The sequence below is a fragment of the Passer domesticus genome, unplaced genomic scaffold, assembly GCF_036417665.1.
Source record: "Passer domesticus isolate bPasDom1 unplaced genomic scaffold, bPasDom1.hap1 HAP1_SCAFFOLD_130, whole genome shotgun sequence".
Taxonomy (NCBI): domain Eukaryota; kingdom Metazoa; phylum Chordata; class Aves; order Passeriformes; family Passeridae; genus Passer; species Passer domesticus.
Window position 1 is genome coordinate 1 of NW_026989922.1, and position 21,039 is coordinate 21,039.

The following is a 21,039-nucleotide window of genomic DNA, read 5'->3' on the forward strand; positions in this document are numbered from 1 at the left end:
CACCTTGATGTATAACATGTGGATGCCAGCTGGGAATGTAGTCGCATTTCCAGGGAAGTGAGAAGGTGGGGAGAGCTCAGAAATGTGGGACATGGTCTCTCCCAGTTCCCTTTGCATTCCCAATCCACAGCCAAGCTGCTGCATCAGTTTGACTTTTCCTACCAGGTCCCAGTTAAGAGCATTGATAAAATTCTTGAGGCATCAAAGGGGGCAAGTGTGGATGATTGATCTGAGCACTGTGTTCTACTCTTTCCAGACCTCCTTGCTGTGCTCCACTGGCAGGGAAATGAAGAAGAGACAATTGGGAAAATCTTTAATCCCCCGTCTGTGCAAGGCAGGAATTCCCCCTGTGGGCAGTGCTGCTGGGTCTGTGCACAGCTCTCCCCAGATGGAATTGCAGGAGTCCCAGGAGATGAGGTAAGCCAAGGTGTCTGCTGCTCCAGTGTGCTCTTCACCTCACTCTTCCCATCTCCTGTGGTGATTTGGCACAGTCTCCCATGTATTTAGGCAAACCTCTGAATATTCCGCATTTTGCCCATCCAATGTCAAACCCAAGAGCAATGCCCCAAGAGCAGAGGTGGTGCTGGGGAAGAGGAGGCAGGGCTTCAAAACATGTCAGAATGGGTCCCCTGCTGGACTTGGCTGTTACTTCAGCCAGAGCTTGGCCAGTTCTGTGTGATTCCAGCAACTGAAAGCTTAAGGACAATAAATCATATTTGGGTTTATGTGTTACAATTCGTCCTTCGTCACAGTGACCATGCTAAGAAGGTTTGCCTCCTTGCATGGTACACCCATTCTCTCCCTTCTCCTTCTAGCTCCTCATATGTTCTTTTGTCCTCCATTTTCTTCAGGGCAAGACCCAGCAGCAGAAGCCAAGAGAAGACCCCAGAGTATGCAGGTATGTACAGGGATGTCTGTCCGAAAGTGGCCTTTCTAGTCTTGACACGGAAGTGACATTTGGAAAGCTTGGTTAAGCCCATTTATGTAAAGATATCTTTACATTTATTTCAATTTCCTAATGGGCTCAGTGGACTCTCCCAGAGCCCAGTCCCTGGGAGTGTTCTCTGGCAGTGCAGTGAAAACTCCTCCAGTGTTAATTGTTGATTGACAGGAGCTGAAGGGGTACCTTGGGCTCCTGGATGTGCTGTGCAGGAAGAGGAAACATTCCTCTCCTTCTTGGTCATGCCTTTTATCTCCCTGCAGCCTTTCTAGTTCCAAACTCAGAATGGAAAAATAAGCCAATTAGCATGAAATGAGAAATGTTCCCACTCCTTCCGACTGCCCTTGAAGGAGAAAAATCATTCATTGGGGTAATTTCTGGTCTGAACCCTGTGAGATTTGCCGGAGATTCATGGATATTGCCTAATTTTGCACTGGGAGGAATAGGAATATCTTCTATGATGAAAGTCCTTTTGAATTTTCCAGTGAAGGAGAAGGAGACTTCCAAATGGCTGCAGCCTAGGCAGGGTGTGAGTTTGTCATCCTCTGACAGCACAAGCCCAAAGCCACCTGTGGCAGGTTCCCAATGACAAATCTCTTCCCCGGCTGTCTCTGCCTGTGTCAGTGCTGCAGGCTGAGGCTGGGGAGGAGATGCCTCCTGCCTTGTCCCTGTCCCTGCCTTGCCTGATCCCTGACAAGTGGAATTGTGCTAGGCAAAATGCAGTCTCTGGCACCTCTGCGTCATCCACTGCTTTCAAGCTGTAAGCTTCAATGACACTGTTGTAGTTCCTTTGGCATCTCTGGTTGTGTAATGATAGGAGAGATGAGACTTGGAGAAGTAATTCTGCTGATGCAGAAAGAGGGATCAGATCCCCTGGTCCCTTTGCTCAGGGTTAGTTCTGCCAAATCCTGGGTATGGCCCTATTTGGAATGACTCCTTCATTGCTGGAATGCAGCTGCAATGCTGAATGCAGCACTAGACCAGTATTGCTCCATAAGCAGGGGGATAGTTTTTCTGGATTAATTCTGGATTGGAAATTACTTAAGTCGTTGAATGATTCCTGTCTCTCTTTTGTTACTGACCAGAGCATTGTTCAGGCTGAAAGGCCCCAGTTTTAAGAGAAGCGTTCGTTTTGTATTGCTTGGCTGCCTTTTTATTTTCCCCTTTGTGAAATAATGTAAAAAATTAGTTCTCTTACTTCTAAGGGCTCTGTTTAGAGGGCATTTCAGAATCACCTGCCCTCCACTCTTCCCATTCAGAAAATTTAAATTGGCAGTATTAGCCAAGATAAGAAATGTGTTGTGGCAGATCATGTTTATGTTGGTTTTGGGTTTTATGTTGGTTGGTTGTTGTCTGCATGAAAGAACGCAGGGAGAAAAACCCATGGAGCAATGAAGCACAGCAAAAGTGGCAATTTCCAATTGAATGGTCAGTTTATGCCCTGCAAATGCAGACTCCTTGAGTACTGGGGTCATGTAACCTGGATTGCAAAGCTTCTTCCAACATGAGGGGCCATTGTTCACGTGCCAGCATTTCCTCTGTTGTGAAGAGAAAGAAAAGCAATGAAGCAATAAAACCCAACCTGGAACTGAGTGGGAGTTACTGAAACAAAGGCCATGAACACTAACTTGGAAAGCAATTACTTCTGAGTTGTAATTGTCAGATTCTGTTGACCACTGTGGGTTGCCCACAGTTTAGAAGGAAAGGGATTTCAAAGTAGTGGATGGGTAATGAACAGCACATAAGCAAAGTTGTAGAAGCTTTCTCTCCTGGTTTGCCAGCTCCATACATTTCAAAGGAATTCTAGTGATGGTAGTTGCATGAAAAGAAAAAGCAGAGAGATCTTCTGAATAATGAAAACACCCCTTGCATGCCTCACCCATTAGATGGATTGATTGTAAAAACTGGAGTTCACCGAACTCACTTGTTCCCTTGTGAGCGTGGCTCAGCCTCACACAGAGGTGAGGTGGGAGCTTGGCCGCTCTCTGTTGGGAGGAAGGGTCTTGTGGCAGCCCAGAGAGGCTGTGCACATTGGCAGGGAACAGCTGTGCCCTGCATGTGCCCCTGCAATGAGCTGTGCTGCTGGCAGTGCCCCGTGGAGCTGTAGGGCTGCTCAGCTGTGGGGCAGGGAGAGCAGCAGCAGGGTGCATGTGCAGCTGAGCCATGGCTGGAGAGCACAGGGCTCTGGGCTCCCTGCTGTCCCAGGGCAGCCCAGAGGCCAGGCTGTTCCTGTAGCAGCTCTGTGGAAGTGGGACAGGGTTTTCCCCTGGCCTGCTTCTAGTTGCAGCCAGCAGGAGCATGTTTCCCTGTGCAGCTATTTAGAAGCTTCCAAGGAATCTGTCCCATGAAATACGGAGCTTCAGATGCTTCATCTTGGCACTGGGGGCTGTGTTACATTTTGTGTCTCCACTTTGCAGATCTGACTGGCTACACTCCTGCCACGAATCTTCCTGACACACGTCCCGCTTCACTCCTTCCCTTCAAGCCCTTGCCTCCCATCCAAGAGAGCTCTTCCATCAAGCTGAGCAAGATGTATGATGGGGAGGAACAGAAAGGGAAAAGTAGCACTGACAACGAAGATGTCAGAAGAAACAACGCGGAGCAGAGTTCAGAGGGAAAAGGACATAAGGTAAGGAGACCAAGCTAAGTCCTGGATGGTAGATTTTCATTTTATGTGCTGTAGGCAGAGCAAGGAGGCCTTTTCCTGTGCTGTGAGCCCAGGGAAGCAGCTGAGCTAAGGAAGAGCTCAGCTGGACACTGCGCTTCAGGCTGTCTTTGCAATGGGTGTGTAGTGCAGACGTCATGTCCTCAGCATGTATCAATAGCAGGAGAGGTCTTTGAATGGTTTCTGGGCTGTGTTGTAGTTCCTCGTCTGTCTTATGGCTGAGAAAACACCAACAAGCAGTCAGAGCAGCTAAAGCTCTGCAATCTGGGAAAGCAATCCTTCCCCACTGAGTAATCTACAGGTATCTATGATGCACCTGTATGTTTTGCTGATGTTTTCTGTCAGCTGTGTCTGCTTTGGATGGAAAAAGATGATTGCTGGAACCTACAAAGTCAGGTTGTCTGAGCTTGTGAGTGGTACTGCCATGCCCCCTGCACAGCAATCTCTGATGCTATTTCCAGAGTTCATCAGATTCTGGGCAGCTGTGTGCTCTGGCATGGCTCTGTCCGTAGGGAAGAGATGGCATGTGGCCATCGGGAAAGCAGCCCAGATCCCAGGCACACGATTTTCTTTGCACCACGGCCAGGATGTGCAGTTGTTTTGGGTTTGCTGTGGGGTGCAGGAGGAGACAGATGAACAACAGTTTTGGTTGACAGAATGTCCAATCAAAGGCTTGGGCACTTGATTTCAGCCTTGCAGAGAAAGGGCTCAGTGTATACAGGAACTGACCCTTTCAGTGTACTTTGAACAGGTCCTGATTTGGCTCTCTAGTGGGGCCAGAAATGATTGGATACTAAGCATGGGTGTGCATCTGCCCCTCCTCCCCCATTCCTGGCCATGGCATGGGGGCCCTGGAGCAAGTTGGGCAGGCAGAGACCTTGCAGAGAGCAGCAGGGCAGGGAGCTCTGCTGAACTTCCTGAATGGCAGTGAGGCTGAGATGATGGATGTGTGGGAGCTGGAGAGCAGCGAGCATCCCGAGAGCTCAGCAGCAGCATCTGGGCTCCAAGGCTGCTGGGGAAGTGTAGGAGGGAAGGGCAGCAGCAGAAGGAATGAGGGGCTTGAGACAAGCAGGTTTGGACATGCTGCAGAATGGCTTTGTGGGGATTTGGCTGGAGATCAGCACTGGCTGTGAGACACATTAGGGGCAGGGAGAGAAGAGTGATCTAAACCCACTGCCATGGCATCCAAAAGGCCAGGGGAGGCAGTGGCACCCCACAACACCTTGATGTCAAACATGTGGATGCCAGCTGGGAATGTAGTCGCATTTCCAGGGAAGTGAGAAGGTGGGGAGAGCTCAGAAATGTGGGACATGGTCTCTCCCAGTTCCCTTTGCATTCCCAATCCTGTGCCAAGCTGCTGCATCAGTTTGACTTTTCCTACCAGGTCCCAGTTAAGAGCATTGATAAAATTCTTGAGGCATCAAAGGGGGCAAGTGTGGATGATTGATCTGAGCACTGTGTTCTACTCTTTCCAGACCTCCTTGCTGTGCTCCACTGGCAGGGAAATGAAGAAGAGACAATTGGGAAAATCTTTAATCCCCCGTCTGTGCAAGGCAGGAATTCCCCCTGTGGGCAGTGCTGCTGGGTCTGTGCACAGCTCTCCAAAGATGGAATTGCAGGAGTCCCAAGAGATGAGGTAAGCCAAGGTGTCTGCTGCTCCAGTGTGCTCTTCACCTCACTCTTCCCATCTCCTGTGGTGATTTGGCACAGTCTCCCATGTATTTAGGCAAACCTCTGAATATTCCGCATTTTGCCCATCCAATGTCAAACCCAAGAGCAATGCCCCAAGAGCAGAGGTGGTGCTGGGGAAGAGGAGGCAGGGCTTCAAAACATGTCAGAATGGGTCCCCTGCTGGACTTGGCTGTTACTTCAGCCAGAGCTTGGCCAGTTCTGTGTGATTCCAGCAACTGAAAGCTTAAGGACAATAAATCATATTTGGGTTTATGTGTTACAATTCGTCCTTCGTCACAGTGACCATGCTAAGAAGGTTTGCCTCCTTGCATGGTACACCCATTCTCTCCCTTCTCCTTCTAGCTCCTCATATGTTTTTTTGTCCTCCATTTTCTTCAGGGCAAGACCCAGCAGCAGAAGCCAAGAGAAGACCCCGGAGCATGCAAGTATGTACAGGGCATGTCTGTCCTAAAATGATCATTGGGATCTTGACTCAGAGGTGACACTTGGAAAGCTTTGATAAAACACATTCATTTAAAGATATCTTTATATTAATTTCATTTTCTTGATGGGCTCAGTGGACTCTCCCAGAGCCCAATGACTCGGAGTGTTCTCTGGCAGTGCAGTGAAAATTCCTCCAGTGTGAAATGCTGAGTGGCAGGAGCTGGGGGGATACCTTGGCTCCTGGATGTGCTGTGCAGGAAGAGGAAACATTCTTGCACATGCCTTTTATCTCCCTGCAGCCTTTCTTGTGTCAAAATTAGAGTAGAAAATGAAGGAATTTAGTATGAAATGAGAAATGTTTCCACTCCTTCCTCCTGCTTTTGAAGGAGTAAACCATTCCTTGAGGTAGTTTCTGGTCTGAACCCTTTGAGATTTGATGGAGATTCATGGATTTTTGGTCTGCACTTGGTTATTCCTTGTTTTGCACTGTATGGAATAGGCATACCTCCTATGATGAAAGTCCTTTTGAATTTTCCAGTGAAGGAGAAGGAGACTTCCAAATGGCTGCAGCCTAGGCAGGGTGTGAGTTTGTCATCCTCTGACAGCACAAGGCCAAAGCCACCTGTGGCAGGTTCCCAATGACAAATCTCTTCCCTGGCTGTCTGTGCCTGTGTCAGTGTTGCAGGCTGAGGCTGGGGAGGAGATGACTCCTGCCTTGTTCCTGTCCCTGCCTTGCCTGATCCCAGACAAGTGGAATTATGCCAGACAAAATGCAGTCTCTGGCACCTCTGGGTCATCCACTGCTTTCAAGCTGTAAGCCTCAATGACACTGTTGTTGTTCCTTTGGCATCTCTGGTTGCGTAATGATAGGAGAGATGAGACTTGGAGAAGTAATTCTGCTGATGCAGAAAAAGGGATCAGATCACCTGGTCCCTTTGCTCAGGGTTAGTTCTGCCACATCCTGAGTATGGCACCTTTGGAATAACTCCTTAATTGTGTATATGCAACTGCAATGCTTACTGCAGCTAGGCAGCGGTAGTCCTTAGTAAGTAAATGACATTTTTTCTGGATTAATTCTGGACTATAAATCACTTCTGTCATTCATCCTTTCCGGTCTTTGTTTTGTTACTGACCCAATCATTTAGCAGGGTGATAGAATCCAGTTTTAAGACAGGTATACCTCTCATAGTGCTTGACTGCTACATTTTTTTATCCTCTGTGAAACCATGTGAAGAATCAGTTCTCCTAGTTCTACCAGCTCTGTTGGGGAGTGTTTCAGAATGACCGGCCATCAGCTATTTCTATTAAGGACATTTTGAATTGTCAATATCAGCCAAGATCAAAATTATTTTGAGCTAGGTCATGTTTATTTGGGTTTGGATGTCTCTGCTGAAAAGAAAGCAGAGAATAAACCCCTGGAACGAGGATGGAGAGCAAAAGTGGAACTTTTGGATGAGCACTTTGTTCCCTGTAAATACAGGATTGCAGAATACTGGGCACATCTAATGAGGAAAGCAAAGCTTCTTTTGCTTCCAACACGTGGTGCCAGAGATTTACAGGAACCTTTGCTTCCATTCCCAGGCCTCTCACTGAGTCAGGCCAAGGAGACAGATCATCCCAGCAGTCCTGGTCTTAGGAGTGACAAGGAGCGGAGGGACAGCTTTGGAAAGGTAAGGGATAAGAACAGGGATGAGCAGACTTCCTTTCCAGTGGCTGTTTAGTGCTTGGCCCAAAATGCCACTGAAAATCATAATCTTCCACTCCTTGGGGGATGGGGATTCTCTTGGGAATGTATTTGACAGCTACATAGCAATTGCTTGGCTATTTCCAGTAGTGCCAAGGTGTCTGGTTTGGAGATGGTGCTAAGGTCACGCCAGAAGCATTCTTTATGTGCAAAGGCTGGTTTAGAGAAGTTCAGAATGGCAGATCATGCTAGACATCAGTGAATGTGGGAGAAGTGCATCCTTGGATGCAGAGAAGCAAAGACTCTAATGTTGAGTGTGAGCAAGGCTGCAAACTAAAATGGGAGAGTTTGCTTTTTCCTGGTTACCTTTGTGGCTGTATCTCACAGCCCTCTCATTCTCATGTTTTCTGCTCATTAACATCAGCATTTGTGCAACTTGTTTTCACAAGACTCCTCCTTTTGGTCTGCTGGCCTCAGAGACCAAGTCCTTCAGAGCTGAGTCCTTCAGAAGCCAGGAAGTGAGAAACAGCTGCAATTCCTGGCCATGAGTGTTAAGCAACAGCCATTGCCCCTCCTTGCTGGTTATTGCACATGGTTTTCATTCTTCTGCCATGGCCTGTAGGAACTGCACTGCCTGCTCACTGTCATGTGAGCTCTTCATCTGTCTTGGAGCACTCCTATGACTTTCATGCTTCAAGCAGGGCTTCCTGACATAGGTTGCAGTTGCAGCAGTGTGAGGTTGTGGCAGTGAAGTGTGTTCCACCTCACTGTGTGTAATTGCCAAGGTGAGCATGGGAGACATTCCTCTGAAACTATTGGAATGGATATGGAGCTGCATGGAAGACTGTGGCACTCTGTGCACTCTGTGCTCCTGATGAGATGTTGTGTCTGCTTGGTGTGTCTCTGCTTACAGTCTGTGATGTGTTTCCATTGCACCTAGACCCACGCTGAATTGTGCAGGTTGGCTAAAGAGAACTTAGAGCTGAAGAAAATGGAGATTTTGATGGAAGAGATGAAGAGGAGACAAAATGAAAAATCCTTGCAACTTCCTCCAGAGACATTTGAGCCTGGGGATGCAGCTGAAGCAAGTAAGTGGTGGCTACACTTGTAGTGGTCCTTTTTGACCACTTGCTTGCACTTTGCACAATGTTGCAATCAGACTGGGGGGGCTGTTCTGCTTGCATATGAGTAAGAAGCTTGCATTAGGATTTAATTCTGTTTCCTAAAGAAAAATAGAGAGACATGAAGTGTCTTGCCCATGGCCTCATTGAGTCAGTAACAGAATATTAGCTTCCCACCTCCACTTGTAAAGTCTTTCAGAGTAGAAAATTCTGTCTTGCAAAGTACACTGGGACTTCAGACTCTCTCCTGGAGAGCAGCCTCCAGGGAAGGTGAGGCCAAAAGGATGCTTTTCAACCAGGCTGCAACCTGGAAGGAACTAAATTCCATTCCTTCTGATGAAAACACCAGAGATCCTTCTCCTGCCGCTCCCTGCTGAGGAGCTGGCACTGTAGAGCTGTGCTGAAGCCCCAGGCAGTGCTTGTGTTGTAGCCCCAGGAGCAAGCAGCATTCCCAACTGAATCCTGTCTGAGGGGCTCAGCCTGCAGGGCCGTGAGCGCTGCCCGAGGGCGGCAGCAGGGCCCTCAGGGGCAGCACTCAGCCCGAGGGCATCACACCAGGCTATCTGCACTTTGGTAACTTCCCTGCCTGCCTCTGGAACAGGAGAACAAAAGCAAAGCAATACTGGGTTTTCCTTGTTTCTTGGGAGAAACGTCACTGCAGTTTGCTTTTAAACTAGAAGAGGGCAGATTTACATTAGATATTAAGGAGAATTTTTTCTTAAATGAAGGGGATGAAAAGCTGGCAGGATTTGCCAAAGGAAGCTGTTGTTGGTCTATCCTTGAAGGTGTTCAAGGCCAGTTTACGTAGGGCTCTGACAAACCTGATCTAGACAACGTCCCTGCTCACAGGGGTTGGACTAGATGGTGGTTAAAGGTGCCTTCCAGCCCAAACTTCTCTGGGATTCTGTGATCACTGTCCCATGTTAGTGTGCCATTGTTATACTTGAAGTTCTTTGGGACAACAAAGAATGTTACCCAGCTCTAGCAACTTCTCTGGCCTTTTCCATCGTCACCCTGTCCAGAACTCACCACTTACAGGCTCCTCTTTGGTCCCTGCAGGCTTCAGCCTACCACCTATCAATGGCACAGCTCCCAGTGTACAGAGAAAAGACCCTGGTAGCGCCATGAAGAAAACGGTCGTGAGAAAGCAGGACACGGTGCCCTTACAGCCCAGTACGCCCACCCTCCCTGGAGATGGCAGCTTCCCACGCAGCTCCTCGGGTAAGCCTGCTCCATGGCAGCATTTTCCTGCAGGGGTTTGTCCTTGCAAAAGGAGCACGAACTGCCTCCTGCCTCAGCCAGCACAGCCGGGATCTTGGGTCCATAGTCTGTAATGAGAATGAACAGCAAATCTACTTTGGAGTTACTCCAGCTTGGTAGTCTAGAATATTTGAAGTCAATGGAAACAGAGGCACTGTCAGGTGTGAAGGGTCAGGTGTGACTGTTCCCTGGTTGTTGCTCCCTGGGGATTGAGCTAGGCCCAGCAGGGCTGGGTTCTTCAGGCTTGGCTTGGTGCTGTCACGAGGCAGCTGCAGGTCTCTCCTCAGGGACTTGCCAAGAGCCCCTGTCCTCAGGGCTGTGGAAAATCAGTGTGCTGAGACAAGAGGGGCACCTGAGGGGTTCCCTGCTGGGCTGGCCAGTCCTGCTGTTGGCACTGCCTGGCAGGGAGTGGGAGCTCTGCGGCCTCAGGAACCTGCCGCTGGCTGTGGCACCTGTGGCACTTGGAGCTGGGGCTGTGGGGCAATTGTCAGGTTTAGCCTGGAGCTGTGCTCAGCTGGGGAGGCTGAGAGAAAGCAGGGAGCCCCAGGATCCAGAGAGCAGGGAAGTCTCTGCCCCAGTGGCAGTGTGTGCCACAGGGAACCCTGGCTGGGAGATGGGCTGCAGGCCGCTCCATGGCGGGTGCCTTGCCCGGGCCTGCAGTGCCCATGGCCGACCCTGTCCTTGCAGAGACCTCGCAGACAGCCACTGGTGCCCAGCGCCAAGAGGAGCCGCTCCGTGGGCACAGGCAGAAGGACAGAGCCTTTTCGGACCCACAGCAGGCCTTGCAGGAGGCACTGTCCTTGCTGGGCAGCGACGACTGGTAAGAAAGGCCCCATCACTCTGTGTCCCTCTTGGCATTAAGGTCGGTCAGAAGTGTGTCTTGCTGGTGCCTCTGAGCCCCGAGAGCCCAGAGGGCCAAAGGGCACTGCTGAAACCACTGTGGAGCTGTGAGAGGATAAAGATGGAGAGCAGCCTTTTCTTGGCCTTGCTCTGCAGCACTGCTCCAACTGCAGCAGGTCCATGCTGTTTCCTGGCTTTGGCTGCTGCTCCATGGAGCTTCAAAGGAAATGCTGAGGGAAGAGAGAAAGCTGTGGGACGAGATGCTTTGCTGGCTGAAGGCAGAAGCAGGATGGCAGCAGTTTTGAGTGTAGAGATTTGGGTGCCTTGGGCCACTGGCCCAGTGGGACTGAGTAAGATTCCTCCCTGCTCCCACTGCTGACAGCAATGGCAGGGACTCCTGCATGTGAGTCCCAGAAGATGCTCCAGGCAGCTCCTCTTTTTGAGAAATGGACTGAGTTGTGCCTTCAGGTCCCTCTGCCTGCCATTACTCCTGAAGGGCTCATGGCAGAAGAGAAGGAAAGAGAAATAAAATCCTCTGGGAATCTTGCACTTTTGCAATTCAACTTTTCCTTCTCAAGGAATCATACGGGCTTGAGATATTTTGTCAATACTCACAATGTGTCCCAAAACTCTACACAGACAGAAGGAGGCCCAGAGGTGATACCCTTACAAATGTTAGGTGATATTGGTTGTCTTTTTGATGTCTGGGTTAGCATCCACTCACTGGTGGATGCTTCATTCTCACAGGGATAAGCATGAAAAATTAGCCACGTTGCATCTCCTTGTGCAGTCTCCTTTGCTGTGCCCTTTCTCTTCTGCTTTCTCTTCCCCATTTCTCTTTGATGCCCTGGGAGGTGCAGAGAGCTTCTGCAGGTGTGGGGGTCCAGATGACACTCAGGGGTGCCCGTGGGATCAGTTGCCAACCCTGGCTGCAGCCCTGATGCCTCACACACCTTCCTGTAGCTGAGGGCCTGCACAAAGCAAGTGCTGAGAGATGGAGTTGTTTGCCCCTTTTCAATAACACTTTGCTGTTGTGGGCGTTGTTTTAGGTCGGAGTGTTCTGGGAAAAGCCAGAGTTTTAACAGTTCTTGCCCAGGGGTGGAATCTTAATCTTCTGGGGCATCCTGCTACTTTTTTGGGGAACGTGTGAGGTGGAGTGGGTGACACACAGGCCTCGATTGTAGAGTGGAAACTCAGCTCCAGAGTGCCAGTGCAGACTCTCAGTGCTGAACTGCCTGCTGGGGCTGCTAAAGAAGGAAAATGTCCCAGTAACAGCCCAATGGGACTGTGTCTCAGGGACAGGTACGGGGAGGTGACAAGAACCAGCAGCATGGCCTGGCCTCACAGCTTCTAGGAAGCAGTGATGACAGAGGGACTTCATAGCAGAGATTTTCAGAAAGGTCACAAATGAAGACTCTGAAAGCCCTCTCTTTGCCTCTTGGATTTGTGTATGCTTTTGACAGCCACAACATCCTGTGGCAATGTGTTCCACGATTTCATTAAATACTCCTTGAAAAGCACCTGCCATGCTTTGACTGAGCTGCCAGCCTGGTGATTTCAGAGGGTGCTGCCAAGTGCTTGGGTAGAGAGAAAAATCAATCTTTTTTGTACTTGCCTTTCAGGGAACAGAAGAAGAAGGGACTCTTGAACATCACACTGCTGGCTGAGTCCCATTCAGAAGTCCTGCTCTGTCGACTTCGTGAGATTTGCTTGGCAGTTACCAGTGAGGTGAGAACATTGCTCTGAATTGTCCCCCATACTTGATACACAGCTTGTAGAGTAGAATATGTGCTTGTTCATCTCCATGTGTGCTCAGGGACTGCCTTCATTTCTGGTTTTAGACCTTCTATTTCTAATGTCTGTCAGCTATCTGTAGGATCTGTGTGTACATGTAGCTGTATTTACTGGCAGGTCGGGTATCTGACACTTGTCTGTGAGTGAGGTACCATTATAATGCAAGGCAGAAAAGAGACACTAATGACATGATATACCAGAGTCCCAATCTCTGCTCAAGCTGTAATTGAACACTGCAAATGAGTCTGTAGACCTGAGCCTGTTTTCTGTTTTCTGCCTGGCTGCTTCAGCTATAGGTGTTGCTTTTTTGAACAGGAGCATCTGAATGTTTTATCTTTATGCCTTGTGCCTTTATGGTTTGAAAGCAGCCCTTCCTATATTTTGCTTCTATGTTTTTCAAATAAAAGGGCCTAAAATCAAAGCAGTAGACATTATAGAAGGGTTAAGTGGAACACTTTAGTAAAGCCTATTTTTCATGCCTGCAGTAAGCAGGGGTGTGGCCAGAAATTGGTGCCAGAGTAAGTGCCTTTCTGTGCTTGGGCTCTTCTGCTCCTACTGTGCTTTTATACACAGTAGGACGTGTTGCGATTTCCTGGGAGTCTTGTCTAAGGAAACTGGTTTTCTTTTCAAGGTGATGCTTATGTTTCCCCTCATGACTTCCCCAGGTGACCAACCTCCGGTCCAACGTGTCCTGCTCTGCAATTGTCACTCTGGGAGAGCTCTTTGCGATCTTGGGGAAGGACATGGACTCCGAGGTGGATCAGATTGCTGCAGTCCTTCTCCACATGTTGCGGAACTCCCCAGAGTTTATTCAGAAGGCAGCCTGTCAGAGCCTGGGCATGATGGTAGAGAACGTGACTCCTACACGAGCAATGACTGCTCTCATGGACAATGGAGTCAAGTAGGTTCTTCTTCTTTCTGTGATATTCTTGACCTTCTAGTGTGTGGGTGAGGGAAGGGATGACAGAGAGAACAGGAATGGTGGAAGGGAAGGGCCCTGTATCCTGCATCTCCTGTGGACTCAGTGACTTGATTCTCTGATCAACCTAATTTCTCCTTTCTGAGAAATAAGGAGGGTACTTGCTGGGGCATGGAGCACATCAGGGAGAATGTGCTGGGTGTGGCATAGCCTGCACAGCAGGTGCAGCTCCTGCCAAAAGGAGTCTTGTGTGACTGTCCTGGCCTTAGAGCTCTGCTTTCTATTCAAACTGATGTTTCATGTTAGCCCTGAGATGATGGAGCACTTTCCAGGCACCCTCACCGGCTGAGTGCCATGGGACAGCTGAAGCAAATAATGCCTTAAGTGTTGGTGCTGGGCCTGATAGTTTCCAAGAGACAGTCTCTAGAATAGGACAAGCTGGATAAACTGACTGCCACCCTTTCCTCAGCTTTGGAATATGGTAAAGCACTCAGACGTATCCCTTGCCAAGCTTTACAAAAGAAACAGGCTGCATTGCTGGGTATTCCTCAACTTCACGGCCCACAGCGTGTTTTCTCTGCATTTGTGTTTTCCCAGGGGTCTGCAGATTTGGGGATGAATGGGTGGAAAGAGCCTCATCCTGCTGCAGCTCTGGGTAGTGGGTGCCCTCTGATGGGTCAGCACGAATTATCCTTAATTTCTAAATAATTCATATGTAATCTATTACTTTAATCTTTCTCCAAGTAAACTTCGGGAAAGAAATTGAGCATCCGATAGTGCAGGGAGACTGAATGCTTCCCTTTTCCATGCAGACAGCCCTTCTGTACAATGCTAACTTTGTGTTTATCTGAGGACAGAACCTTCTACAGGTGTCTGCAGCTGCAGGGAGAAGCCAGGCTCCTTCCCCCAGCACGGACAGGGAGCAGGCTGTGGCCAAGGCCTGTGCTGCTGCTGCTCCTTCTCCCTGTGTCCCAGGGTTTGCTCTCTCCTTCCCAGGAGCCGCTACGTCCCTGCACGGAAGTGTACGGCCGAACTCCTCCTGTCCTTGATGGAGAAAATGGGACTCACAAAGCTTGCAGGCACACCCATGGCTGAGAGGCTGGCACAGGTGGCAGGGACACTTGCTCAGGACAGTCACAAGGACACGAGGTAATGATCTTCTTTCACCTCCTAAAACAGGAAAACCGTTTTGTGTTTGGCTTTAAGCTAAAACCAGAAAGAGTGGAAACTCAAGGCAATAATAAGTGACCTCACAGTGTGGCTAAGGGGCACAGAATCATGGAATATGCAGAGTTGGAGGGAACCCATGTGGGTCATGCAGTCCAGCTCCTGGCCATGTGCAGGACAGCCCAAGAGTCACTCCATGTGCCTGAGAGCATTGTCCAAACGCTTCTTGAGCTCTGTCAGGCTTGGTGCTGTGACCACTGCTCTGGGTTGTCTGGGGACATGACTGTACTGGGTAACCTGAGGTTGGCAGCAAGGAGCATTGCCAACTTCCTGTGACACTTGAAAGATTCTTTACTGAGATCACAAGAGCTCTGATTAGCCAGTCCAACAGTTTTGTTTGGCCTTAGGTGCACAAGAGAAAGCCAAAGTGTTGGCTAATGTTCATCATTGAAGGATCCCAAACATCTGTTTCTCATTAACTTAAGACTTCCCTAGAAATATTTTAGAGGTCTTTAGCCAATGTATTCAGTCTTTCTAAACCTCTTCTGCAGATTTCTAGAGTGCTATTATCTGTGGCTCAGTGACCTCCACATTTCTTCTTGAAGAAAATTGTGGTTTCCTAGTGGCAAAATCACCCCAAGCCACCAAAATCCCCTTCCTTTGATGATGAAATTCCCATTAATAGCTGCCAAGAACAGCAGAGCAACTAGCTGCCCATGTGTATACAGATAGTATAGAATAATCAAAAGCAAGGATGAGGTGTTTTGTCCTGGCTTCCCTGCCAGTTAAAGGAAGGAAAATGGATGTGCAAGGGCAGCAGAACACTGCTAATAGGCTCTGACAACAAAGCAGATGTGTTTCCCTTGTTGCCTGGGATCCTTTGATCCCACAGAAGCACGCCCCCAGTTTCAGAGAGAAATGGTATTTTTCTGTTGGCCCACATTCTCCTCTTGCCTCTTGTGTTCAGCTGACAGCACTGTGCAGTGTCAAGTGAGGTAAATCTCCCTCTTTGCTGAGTGTAGGTAACGCCTTCTCATGCAAACATTGCACCCGATGAGTTTAAGGCATCAGCCTCTTCTGTTAACACTCTTCCTTTGTTAAATTTTCTTTTGTTTCCTTCCGTCCTTCCTTAGGCATTATGGACAGGAGATGGTGAAGATGTTGCTTAATAATCAAAAATTTAAAAAGCTTTTGGAACAATCTCTTTCAACGCATGACCTGGAAGATATCCTGAAGAGAATTAAGAAGAAAGTAAGTGCTTGGCAGGACAAATGTCTCCTTTGTGCAAGTATTGCCACTGCTAATAGGAGATCCAACATACCGAATGTGTCTGTATCTCATTCCTCTTTTGCTGAATCATTTTATTCCTGAAAATGAGCTGTTAATCCTCAGCGTGTTCTTCTGCAGACCACAGAGGAACTGTATTCTTAGGGGAAAAGTGGGGTTTTGAATACTTTGAATATGGGTCACAAAGAGGAAAGGGAGAGAGGAGAAAATGGGTTTATATTCATGTGTAAGCCCCCACAGCACTCTCCCTACCCTGCCCTCAGTAAAGCAATTAAGTGACAATAGTGCTTCTGAACATAACAGAGTCTTTGCAAAAGAGACTCTAAGTCTCTTAGTAGTACCAAGAAAATTTCCAAATATACAAAAGATGTCCAAGTCAATCCTAGTTACTACAATTATTGTCTGTCTTTTAGGAATACTGCCCTGCTGTCAAGCCCTGTGGAGCTGGAAGAAGCTTGGTAAATTCAGCAGCATCCAGTGGAAAATCATTTCTTTGATTGGGAGGGATTTTATTCTTTTTATCTACATTACAGAAGGGAGTGTTTCTTTATGCAGGGGCAGGGAGAATAAGTGTTGAACCAAATCAACTTCCAACACAATGGGCCCACCCCCAAAGAGTCCAGTTCTTTCTGCTGCTTCCTTTAAGACCACTCATTGCCTACCAGTTTGCATAATTCCCATTTATGGTCAAAACTCATAAATTTGGGATTTTAGACAGCAGCTCAGTATGGTAGCACCCATAACCTGCCTTGGGCTACCAAAAACAAAGAGTTGGCATCACTGAATCTCTGGTCTGTTTATTTCTGTAAGTTAGGAAATGTTTCCCTAGGCCTTGGTAGCAGTGATCCTGGTTCTAACTGGTGTTTTAAAGAGGGAATTTCCTAGTTCTATTCTAAAGATTGATGGGGTTTCTCTGTGTCTCTGTAGGGGATGGAAAACAACAAGGCTGAACTCCCACCTGTGCAGGAGCCGGTGAAGAAGAGGAATGATGGCTCCCAGAAGCCCCAGGCCACATCACCTCCTAGCAAACGGTACTGAGCACTTTTGCCAGATGTGACAAAGCCCATGAAAAACTTCACATGCCTCTTCCTCAGGCACATCTTTCTGATGGAAATGACCAGTGCCAAAGATTGTTTCCTTTCCCTACAAATGCTCTAGGATAAAAAATATCTATTTCTGCATTGTGTTGAACACAGTTTCTCTGGAGGGCTTTCCACAAATACTGGGCGACAAAAAGTCACCCATTGCTTGCAGTTCAGATGATCCAGTGCAGTGGCAAGGGCAGGGCTGTGGAGGCTGGGAGAGAGGGCCAAGTCTCTGCTGCCTGACTTGAGACAAGTAAATTCAACCAGGGTTTTTTTTCATCCAAGTGGAGTCCTTTTTAGATGGGTGTTTTAATGAGAAGTCCCAGTCTAGAGGCAGGATGCCATTCCTCAAACAAGCAGTTCCCTTCCATGAGGTTTGGTCTAGCTGATTGTTGGTTTTCTTACCCTCAAACAGCAGTACCAAGTTTGAGTAGTAAGGAGCAAGACAATTCCTAAGCCATTTTGGTCAACAGGTATCTCAAGGTGGACTTTTTGTCTTGCGATTCCTGTCCTTCCTACAGTTTGCTTGATGGACAGCGTGTTTGGTTTCTTTCGCTCTGTGCTGCAATCAGCATTTAAGACAGGAATTTGGTCCTTGCTGTCTCTTCATGCCAGTGGCAGAGCTACTTGTACTGTTCTCCTCTGACAACAGAGGGGATTTATTTAGCTCTGTCATGCTCAGCGGTGGCAAGAAAGTGACCACATGCCTCAGTAGCATACCCAGCATCTTCCCATTCTCATGGAAGAGACAGGTTGATCCAAGAGGATTATTCCCAGTGGGTTTGTTACGCTGTGCATCTAGTTTCTAGGGAAGCAAATGAAATGTGAGCGTAGTTCTGGGATGTCTGATTTCTGTTTTTCTCTCTGTTACTGATTTTCTGGATCATTTAGCTATGCCCCTGTTCATCTGTTCAGATGCATCTGAGCTACTTTTGCAGATTGTCATGCCTGGTTGTAGAGACACTTCTCCAGAGTGATGAGTTTCCTTATTGTAAGACACACACATCCCGTATGAGGAGGCATTTAAACTTGGAAGCAGTGTCTCTCTTTCCCCACAAAGCAACGTGGCCTGTGTGTCTTAGAAGCCATCTGAAGCTAGATCAGATGCATCTCATCCTTGGTTTTCCTGCGTGAGCACTGGGAGAATGTGACTTGCAGATTGTTTCCCATAATGATTGTCATGAGGTCCACGTTGTTCTTCACTTCAGAGCCTCATGATTTTCTAGCTTGAAATCACATCATTAGGAAAGCTCCCCAAGATGTTTGGCTCACAATTAACTGAAGGGATTATCAGAAACAGATCCTAATTTGATTTTATTTTCCAGGGCAAAGTCTGCCACTGGTGGACGCCGCCTACACCGTGCAAGAGCCCAGGTCACGTTACCTGCATCTGTGGAAGAAAGGGAGCTGCTCCAGAAGCTTTACCATCTCCTGGAAGCCAAGGCGTTCCAGACACGGATGGAAGGAGTGGCACTCCTCCTAGACCTGTCCAAAACCAGACCCCAGCTCATCTCCACTAACATTGTCCAAGTATGTAGGATACCTTCATTGCTCCTTTCATTTAGCTCCTTTCCCAAGCCTGCAGAAGTAAATTCAATTCAGTGTGTCTTGGCACTATATCCTGGCTGTTTGGGACAGACTGGCCCTTCTTATCCAGACAAATTAATTGAGCTCCAGGCTTCAGGACAAGTTATTTCAGTCCAGCTGTATTTGTCTGGCAGGTGCCTATTGCTGCTGTTCATCAGATGATGGCAGAATTTTCTGCTGGTGTAACCTCTGCTGTCTCCTACTCCCAGTTGGGTTAAGTGGAGGGAATTGAGCCATTGAAGACATGGCAATTATTTTCTAGAGAAAAAATGGGTTTGCATGGGGAAGAGAAGTATCAGGCTGGGTTGGTTTAAACAAAATGTTTTTAAAAGGATACTTCTGTGAACTCCATCTTGTCTTGCACAGGTAAAACTCATTTCCATCCTCGTCCCTATTCCTCTTGGTAAAGATGGTGCTCACCCTTCTTGGGGGGCCTTTTTTTCTCTTTGGAAAGGAAGAAAACAAATAAGGACAGATCCATCCCTTGTCCTCCCTGTAGCTTCTTTTCCCCTTTTTCCAGAAAAGTGTGCCTGATAATGTGGCTGTCAAGGGACTGAACCTGCTGGAATGAGAGCTGTACAGCACATTATATTTCACAAGTCCACCTGTTAGTCAGAGCAATGGTCTGGATCCTGGAAGAGTTGATCTGAGCCCTGCCCTTCTCCAGACACAGGTTCTGAGACAGAGAAAATAAAACTTAGATCTCCTCCAGCCATAGTTTAGGCAAAATCATAGCTGCCCTCAATACTTGAGGCAACTGTATAAAAAAATGGGCATTGTAAACATCTGCTTCCATACTTGTAAAGCAAAGGTAGTCTTTTGAATTAATAAATGGAATTGATTTAATGATTTATAGGTGGAGAGAAACACCATAGGAACTTTTCTGTCCCCACCCAAACCTCTTAAAAACAGATGAAAATCTTTCAAGCAGCATGAGGTTGTGCAACCATTCCAGTGAGTGGCCCACAGGAAAACAGTGAAAATGTGCAAGCAAGGGCTGACCTGAGAGAAAGGATCACTTTCATCTTTTAGATTCCTGAGTGCTCATTTCTACATCGCCTCTTCAAAAAAGGTCATTTTAATCAAGCTTTCATGTTGTTTGTTCTCTTCACAGATTTTTGATTATTTTGGCCTGAGAATCTGTGACACACATAAGAAAGTGAAGCAGAAGGCGCTGGAGGCGCTGGCAGAAATCATAGGACTGCTGCAGGATGCCATGAACCCATTGATGATCCGTTTGGTTGAAGGCATAACAAAGAACCTAAACTCAAAGGATCCCGGGGTTCATGCTGCAGCTATGACGGCACTGGACCAATCTGTTGTGCATTTAGGTAAGGCTGAGCTCTGGCATGGACTCTCCTCACCTGTGTCTCTGTCTCTCCGACACAAGAGAACGCTGAGTGCCTTGGTAGCTGTTGCTGTCTGTGGAATGCTCCAGCTGACCCCCACCAGAAGCTGTGCAGGTGCAGTCCTTATGCACCATCCCCAACTGGCTGGAATGTGCAGCAGCATTTCCCAACAGTCCCAGGAGCCCTTGGCTCTGTGCTGCTGGTCTGAAGAGCAAGTCCTGGACTAGAGCTTTGCTGCAATTCAGAGGCAAAGGGGTTTTGGAGTTTGCTTGGGCCCCGTCTGACTTGCCAAATGAACAGCTTTGCTGTAGGCATGAAGGGACACCGGCCCATCAGAGCTTCTGCACAGCAGCCACCTGGAAGGCTCTACATTATAGGCAGTAGCTGCCTGTTTTCCACCTTTCTTCTTTGTCTTCTTTTTTCAAAGGGGACCATAGGATTCATCAAGTTCATTTCTTTATAACACACGGGTCAAAATCCATCTGTCAATGATGCCTTGTTCCACACGTTGTTTTGCATGGGACAAGAAGGAAATGGCAAATACCTATAGAGGCAAGGGCAGCTGTAAATTTTTCTGCCACACAGATTGATGTCGGGTCTGAAAATGCCACACTGGGGGAATATGGCTGAACAATGGAGTGTTGAAGAGTCAGGTCTTCAAGGGGAGTTTCCACTTTCTCCACCTCAGCTGCTCTGCGAAGTCATGGACTGCCTCAGTGCCTTTCTGTGTCCCAAGTATAGGCTTCTTCCTTTTGGCTCTGGGATGCAGAACCTTTTCATTGCTTCCATGTGACTGAACTCTCGAGGACCCTGATGTGAAATGTTTTAACATAGCTCCTGATAGAGCAGACAACTTTGGATTTACAAATGTGAAAGGAGAGCTTTTCTTTTGGCATTTTAAACACTGACAAGTAGGCTGGAAGGAAAGAAGAAAAGGATTCAAAAATCAGCAGAAATGGACTTTATTGTATAAAATGGGGTTGCCCCTGCCCTTTCCCTCACCACTGTTCTCTCTCCTATGCCCTCAGAAGAGTGAATAGAAACGTGTGTTTCACTTGTAGATGAAGTATCACTGATGAAAGAGCTCTGCCAACCAATGGAGACGACTGAGTGGCCAAGCTCTGCTGGATGTCACGGAGCGTATCACAGGTACGGCCTCCCCTTCTAAGCCAAGAGGTCTCCGAGGGAGTATTTACAGGGAATGCCAGTGAACAGACAGTAGAGTA

At 47.9% G+C, this 21,039-nt stretch overlaps 1 protein-coding gene across 1 annotated transcript; it reads left to right on the top strand.

The window, feature by feature from the left end:
* Positions 1 to 220: 220 nt before the first annotated feature.
* Positions 221 to 20,981, top strand: LOC135291827 (TOG array regulator of axonemal microtubules protein 2-like). The gene is made up of 18 exons (XM_064406078.1): positions 221 to 417; positions 852 to 898; positions 3,358 to 3,569; positions 5,081 to 5,241; positions 5,676 to 5,722; positions 7,302 to 7,390; positions 8,345 to 8,492; positions 9,585 to 9,746; positions 10,473 to 10,605; positions 12,248 to 12,353; positions 13,085 to 13,320; positions 14,335 to 14,487; positions 15,639 to 15,756; positions 16,206 to 16,250; positions 16,720 to 16,823; positions 18,203 to 18,407; positions 19,579 to 19,795; positions 20,875 to 20,981. Exons 1-18 carry the CDS (start codon positions 221 to 223, stop codon positions 20,979 to 20,981), a joined length of 2,487 nt encoding a protein of 828 aa, XP_064262148.1.
* Positions 20,982 to 21,039: the final 58 nt, after the last annotated feature.